The 6,906-nt window shown below is 58.1% G+C and overlaps 2 protein-coding genes across 3 annotated transcripts in view; one reads left to right on the forward strand and one right to left on the reverse strand.

Annotated features, from left to right (window-relative positions):
- Nucleotides 1–3,736, reverse strand: part of LOC102459692 (NACHT, LRR and PYD domains-containing protein 3-like) — a 33,895-nt gene extending 30,159 nt beyond the window's left edge. Inside the window, exon 1 of the mRNA XM_075908043.1 lies at nucleotides 1,567–3,736. The gene's annotated coding sequence lies outside the window, so the exon portion shown is untranslated. The remainder of the gene's footprint in view (nucleotides 1–1,566) is intronic.
- Nucleotides 273–6,657, forward strand: CFAP126 (cilia and flagella associated protein 126). Of its 2 annotated transcripts, none has more exons than XM_075908047.1 (5): nucleotides 273–386; nucleotides 2,151–2,213; nucleotides 2,768–2,848; nucleotides 3,732–3,908; nucleotides 5,443–6,657. In XM_075908047.1, exons 1-5 carry the CDS (start codon nucleotides 360–362, stop codon nucleotides 6,130–6,132), a joined length of 1,038 nt encoding a protein of 345 aa, XP_075764162.1. In that variant the 5' UTR covers nucleotides 273–359; the 3' UTR covers nucleotides 6,133–6,657. The 2 variants fall into 2 exon arrangements, with proteins under 2 accessions (XP_075764162.1, XP_075764161.1); XM_075908046.1 differs by lacking the exon at nucleotides 273–386 and adding an exon at nucleotides 1,205–1,261.
- Nucleotides 6,658–6,906: the final 249 nt, after the last annotated feature.

Genomic DNA, 6,906 nt, shown 5'->3' on the forward strand with positions numbered 1-6,906 from the left:
GCGAACAATCAGAGCGGGAGGGCGGATACAAGGCTCCGCAGGACCCGGCTGCCAGGGAGCCTTGCCCAGACCGCGCCTACACGTGGTGTTCCCGAGGAAGAAGCGGCCCCGCCCCCACAGCCTCGGGAGGCGGAGTCAGTCCGTCAGACGAGGGGCGGGGTCTCGTTCGCGGAGCGATAGGGTGTGGGCGGGGCCGCGACACGGGGGCGGGGCTCTAGGGAAGGAGCCGCTCTCCGACAGCGACGCGAGACTTTGTGGGATTCGGGGAGGACCACGGCCTCGCTTTCCCATTGGTCGGTGTCTGCCCCGGTGGTTGCTAGGAGACGGGTGTAAACAGAGCGAAAGCTGCCGGAGGCGGCATGGCAACGAACTACAGAGCGGGGCAGGTGAGAGCCGGGGCGGCACCCCCCGCCCCCCCTGCGCGGCCCCCGGCTCGGGCCCCACCGCCCCCGCGAGGCCCCCCGGCCCTGCCCCCCCAAAACCCCCGCCCCCCCGCGCGGCCCCCGGCTCGGGCCCCACCGCCCCCGCGAGGCCCCCCGGCCCTGCCCCCCCAAAACCCCCGCCCCCCCTGCGCGGCCCCCGGCTCGGGCCCCACCGCCCCCGCGAGGCCCCCCGGCCCTGCCCCCCCAAAGCTCCCGCCCCCCCTGCGCGGCCCCCCGGCTCGGGCCCCACCGCCCCCCGCGAGGCCCCCCGGCCCTACCCCCCCAAAACCCCCGCCCCCCCTGCGCGGCCCCCCGGCCCTGCCCCCCAAAGCCCCCGCCCCCCCGCGCGGCCTCCGGCTCGGGCCCCACTGCCCCCCACTCACCCCCGGCCCTGCCCCCATCGGGCTCCGCCCCGCCTCCTCGGGCCCCCGCCCCCCCGCGCGGCCCCCGCCCCGGGCCCCACTACCCCCCCGCCCCTACCCCCCCGAAACCCCCGCCCCCCCCGCGTGGCCCCCCAGCCCTGCCTCCATCGGGCTCCGCACCCCCCCTCGCACCCCCCCTCGCGGACCCCGGTCTTTCCCCCTATAGGACCCCCCAGACAGACACCCACACGGCCCCCCCCCCCGGCTTCCCCTCGGGCCCCCACAACCCCCCTGTGACTGGCTTCCTCCTTGCGCTCCTTCCCCCGAGGCCAGGCTGCTTGGCCACAGAGCAGGGCTGGAAGCTCCTGCGTGTTTCCAGGATGTTTTGCAGGGCCCAGTGTGGCTTGCCTGCATGCCTCACAGAAATAGGGTCTTATGAGCCCTGCTCACCACCTACCCCCTGCTATTAAGATAAAAGTGGGGGGCAATAATTTTTGATGGGGTGGCACTCCAAGGTTTTGGAAATTGGTCAAAGGCTGTGCTCTTCCATGATATTAATGGAGGGGATGTGGGGTCTGGGATGGTGGTCAGGTGCAGAAGGGAGCTTGGGGTAAGGGATTGGGGTGCAAGAGGAGGTGCGGGGCCTGGGAGGGAGTTTGCCTGAAGGAAACAGTTATGACCTAGGGCAGAGGATCGGCGTGCAGAGGTTTGGGTTGTGACCTAGGGCGGGGCAGAGGATTGGGGAAGAGGTGCCACAGGCAGGCTTTGGCAGGGAAACTTACCTTGGGTGACTCCTGGCCAGCAGCCCAGCAGGATTCTCAACCTGCCTCACTCCCGCACAGACTGCAGAGGCCATGTGCATTGGTGAACAAGGGCATGCATCATGCACTACCAGTTTTTCAAACAGGCAGCTCCCATTGGCCAGAAATAGGCCAATGGGATTGTCTGGGGGTGGGAACAGCACGAAGCACCATTCCCCCCTCCCTTAGGCTCACAGCTGAGAAAGAGAAATGGCTGCTGCAGCCTTTTCTGAGCACTATATGGGGAGGAGGGAGTGAGACATGAAGCAAGCAAGGAGTCTGCCTCAGGCTCCCTGCTACATCTGCAGGCCATATCCAGTGGTTTGGTGGGCTGGATCTGGCCCCTGGGCCATATTTTGCCTAGGTCTGTGTTAAGGGCACAAGAGTGTCAGTGATAAAGGATGAGCTGGAAAGAACTCTGGCAGGGAAGGAGAGGGGTTTCAGAGTGGGCCACATCAGACTATTTGAATGCACACAGAGGTCAGTGCAGGGCCAGGCTGTGCTGAGTACCTGTATCCTGGCTCAGCTACCTCTGTTGAATAGCCTGTCCCCTTTCTCTTTTGCAGTATGAAGATGCCTTTACTGCACGGAATTTGCAAAACTGGACCCTACCCAAAATCTACAAAGAGGTAGGGCCCCTCTGCCTTCACCCTGCATTGCCTATGGACTCCTTTTATGACAACGGGTCCCAGAGCTCTGCCTCACTGCACTGAATCTGCACTTCACTTGTACCAGAAGAGTGCCTGCACCATCTTACAATGGCACCTGGGCCCAGCCGTGTCTTAGCCCACCATCCTCTGCTATTCTTCCTGGCTGCTCCTAGCCGGGAGCTCTTAGCCTCCAACATGAGTTGGGGCCCAAAGGAGGAGACTGGCAATAATACAGAGTCAATGGATCCAGAATAATCTGGAGAAAGGACCCTGCATCTCCCTTGCATCGGTGCTGGGATCAGACCAGGGTGGGCCAGGTGGCCAGTTTGGGGGCCTACAAGTTTGGATCTCACACAGCTGGGAAACCCTGTTTGCCAAGGGAGACAATGTTGTCAGCTTGACTGATGGACTCCCACTGCCCCCTCAGCCCTTTTCAGGCACTCCCACATAGGCCAGCCCCAGAGTGGCTGTGGCTGTCCATTTCTGTTCTTCTGACACAGGGACAGTTCAACCCATTTTTCTTCTACCCTCAGCGCCCTTCTGCTCGGGAAGGCTACACTCAATTTATAGCCAATGAACGAGGACACCTGCTTCCCTCAGTGCCACGTTCAAAGGTGAGACGGTTGGTTTGACTTGTATTGCCTGAGCAGTTTTCAGGGTTGGAGTTGGGAACCCCAGTGAGTGGGTAAGTAACTGCCTGCCTTGTCTCTGTTGTCCATCACTGTGCTATCTAAGCTCTGCCAGGTACTTCAGATCTGCTTTGTGCAAACTATAGGGAACTAAACTGAGCAGTGCCCAAGTTCTGGCTGATCACCTCATGTCCCATTGCTGAATCACAGTAAGAGAAGTTAACCCGGATGTCTTCTGCCCATAAGCATTCAGTGCGGGTGCAGGTCCAGGGAGCAGTGTAATCACAAGCAGGAAGGGATATGCCCGTGAGCCCCCATCAGTGTGTTGCTTTTTGCCCTTCTTGGACTGGGTTCGAGGTTGCTCTGTGTGAGAGAGATATTTTCTAACCCTAGGCTAGGAGACCAGCTGGTTTTATACAGGGCTCATCTTTCCTGGGGCACCCAATCCACTGTGCAGGGCCCTCTCCTGGGAACACTAGCTCTGCCTAGTGGGACAAGAGCCCAGCCTTTGAGAGGGTGCAGCTAGCTGGTGCTAGTAGTCAGTCACCTCAGGAAATTAGTGAGGAGGCGCCAGAGGCAGCAGCTGGATTCTGGGGTGTTCTTACTACCCCCACTTCACCCGCCCTTAGAGCCAGGGCTAGGGAAGCTACAATTGTGTGTAAAACTGGTTATTGATGGCTGTTTCCCCCTCTTGCGGTGCAGGAAGCTTTGGGTAGTGGGGTCTCGCTGCCAGCTCACTAGAGAAGGCCCCTTCAAACATGGCTGTAGCAGTCGTTTGATACCAATGCAGACAGGGCTGCTCTGGGAACTTCTCTGGGACACAGGGCTCTGATGCCCAAGATCAAAGCCATCTCCCCCTGCTCTGCAGGCTTCCCCCTGGGGCACATTTATGGGAACCTGGGAGATGCCACTGAAGATTCCCCCAGCCAAACTGAACCTGACCTCCCGCTCAGCTGCCGCAGCCTCACGCCTCACCAACTGGATCCACAAGTCCACCACACTGACCAACGCCTGCAACGGCCTCCGTCCACAGATCACCGGCAAGGTAGGGAGCCCTGTGCACGGGGGCAGCACCATCCTCCAGGGAGCTGACAGCACCAGGCACCTGTTTGCTGAGGCTTGCATTGAACCCTTGTAGAGCAGAGGTGGAGAGATCCTGGCATGCAGGCCTTCCTAGGTGGCACTGGGAAACTGAGTATCTATTAATTGTTGGTGCAATTTTGTGCCTGCACTAATCTGTACCTGCCCTGAATAACACAGGGGCTCTGTGCTGAGGAAATGATCAGATAGTAGCTGTGCCCCAAAAGACCAAGGCCAGGAGTTCTGAAGCCAGCTGGGAGCTTCCCACGTGCAAATTTCAAGGACACGCTTTCCTAGGCTCTTGTCCGTCCTTTCAGAGCAATTTTCTGAACATGGCAGCCTGTGCCATGCTCAGGAGGGGCTGACTCAGCTGCATGGTGAAGGCACCTCAGTGGGCTGCCAGCCCACCCCCATATCTGCAACCCTCACTCCCCATTAAAACCCTAATTTCTGCTAGTGCTGAGGATTTGTTCTCATCTCACTATGGCCATGGACTCTGGAAACTGACAGTATCTGGGGAGGGGAAATACTGAGTTGGCCCCTTTCCACCTGGGTAGGTGCTAGATTTGCTGGTATGCTGGCTTGCATGGTTGTATTGACTGGTGTAATGGGGCTGCTGGGGGCTGTACAGTGTTAATTGTGCACTGCCCTGGCAGTTTGGGGTGCATGCCCATGCAGTGATGCAGCTGCACCAGCAGGGGGCGCTCAAGCCACAGCTCTCACTCCTGCCAGACTCCTGCTGCTGAGCGGGAGCTGCACAGAATGCAGAGGAGGGTCCCAAGGCCCCAGGAGCAGCTTTCATGTCTGGAAGTGACCCTGTCCCAGCTGCTCCTGGTAGTGCTAAGTGGCATCTCTTTGGTTGCCTGACAAACTCACTCTTGCATAGAAGCCCGTGCCCCAAGCAGTGAGGAGGACCTGTGACCTCTGTCCACAGTGTCTTCCCGAAGGGAAGGGCTGGGAACCCACAGACCTGAAAGTGGAGCTAGGACATGTTGGGCATTTTATCCAGAGCCAAAGGAAGGGGCTCCTGGTAGGAGGAAGGCAGGTCAGGCCTTCTTGAACCTGAAGGACACTGGCCAGCCTGTTTCTAAAGGGTTAACTTTAAGCACAGACAGTAAGCTCTTCCATGCCACTGGGGTCAATGATGAGAGCAGACTGGCCCTGGGTCACAAGCCCTGGGTGATGCTTGAGTGGCAGCCCATCCTCAGGTGTCCGGGCTGAGGAAAGGAAAGCATTACAGCCAGCCTGGGGAGGGACCCACCAGAACATGGAGACCCAGGCAGGGGGAGAACTGCAGCAAGTCCTCTCTCTGCATGGAGCCCCAGGTGCAGAGCCCAACTGGTAGTAAAGTAGCTTGCGTGCAGGGCCAGCTCTGCCTACCTCTCCCTCCCGCTCTCCCTGCTGGCTCCTCAGAAACTCCTCCCTGGCACTGATGGCACCTCAGCTAAGCCACAGGGGTAGAATTCAAACCACGATTGCACTTCTTCCATTCCAAACAGCCTCAGGAGCCTGAATCACACATGCAGACCACCAAGGAGCCTTCTAATAAGAACAGCCGGGCATCTAGCAGAGGCTCCCAGCACCCCAGGTCCTCCGCCAAAATGCCCCCCGAAGAGGAGGCTTATCACAAAGAATCCGCCCCCCTCAAGGTCCCACTGTCACGCCAGCCGGGCTGCATGGATGTTCGAATCAAAGGAGCCACCTCCCAAGAAAGCTCAGTTTTGTGCCAGTCAGGCTCAAAGGAGGATAGGAACAGAGGTGTGTCAGAGGTCCCACTGTCACGCCAGCCTGGCTGCATGGATGTTCGAATCAAAGAGAGCTCCTCACCCAAAGGCCCTGCTTCCCTCCGACCTCCTTCAAGGGAAGCTAATCCTAGGCGAGCCATCTCTGCCGAAGTCCCAGCTGCAAGTCGACCTGGATCAATGGAGGCTAAAGCAAAAGGAGTCAGTTCACCTGAGCTTGTGGCTTCATCTTGTCCTGAGTCAATGGAGGCCAATCCCAGGGGAGCCATCTCGCCTGAGGCCTTGGCATCAAGTCGCCCTGGTTCAAAGGCTAGTGAAACTGCTGCGACCCCGAAGAGAACTTCAAGGCACGCAGCAGAAGGGAACGGGAACATGTCACCCAAAATGGAAGGGTCAGCAAGACCCATGTCCTGCCCTGAAGAAAGATTTGAGCAAACATTCAACTGAAGGCAAATTCAGCAAATTCTATGCCCAAGACACAAACACTACCAAGACCAAGGACAAACATTTTGCTCAGCATTTCAAGCCATTCTTGCCCTTTACTTTCTTCAGTTCTAGTCTTCTCCATCCCCATGCTGGAGGGATTTCCTTTCCCTCGCTGCTTTCCCTGCATCTAGTTGTAAATCTCTTCATTTTTAATCCTGTTTGTGAGCTAGTTTCTTTGTGCGTAGGAGCTTCCCCCTGGATAAGAACGAGCCCGGATGACCAGCAGACACACAATCCACTTTCAAGCCTGTTGAGCCCCAAGGTCGGGGCTTTCGGACAAAGACGCTGCCTGAGGGACATTCACCCCAGGCACAAATCATTTTTCAACCTGAGCATGAGGACAAAACCAGCCAAGGCTGGCGTAAGTTGGCAAAAGGGTGGTTGGTTCTGAAGGAGTCCAAGGGATGCTAATGATACGACTGTACCTTGTGGCCAGCGGGTGTGTTCATGGGAATCAACACAAAAATAAAACTAAAAAACCAAAAATCTCCCAACAGTTTTCATTTACAAGCATTGGCATCAGTGGTAGGCCAATGGTTGGCACTGTCCACTCCCACAAGCATTAATGCCAAAGGCCTTGGGCTAGCACACACCCTCCACTCCCACCCATCCACACTAGCTCCTGACAGCAAGCTCGGTGCTGCCCCATCAGATTATGCTAGAGCCCTGTATGCTGGGCCTCTTGCTCTCTACCGGCCATGTGTTCTAATTGGGGGGAAGCACTTGCAATCTTCT

This window comes from Pelodiscus sinensis, chromosome 24 (genome assembly GCF_049634645.1).
Source record: "Pelodiscus sinensis isolate JC-2024 chromosome 24, ASM4963464v1, whole genome shotgun sequence".
In the NCBI taxonomy this organism is placed as follows: domain Eukaryota; kingdom Metazoa; phylum Chordata; order Testudines; family Trionychidae; genus Pelodiscus; species Pelodiscus sinensis.

Coding starts and splice junctions, on each gene's coding strand:
- CFAP126 (XM_075908046.1), top strand. CDS start 1,220: ATGAGCCCTGCTCACCACCTACCCCCTGCTATTAAGATAAAA. Junction 2,214..2,767: donor TACCCAAAATCTACAAAGAG/GTAGGGCCCCTC, acceptor TTCTACCCTCAG/CGCCCTTCTGCTCGGGAAGG. Junction 3,909..5,442: donor GTCCACAGATCACCGGCAAG/GTAGGGAGCCCT, acceptor CATTCCAAACAG/CCTCAGGAGCCTGAATCACA.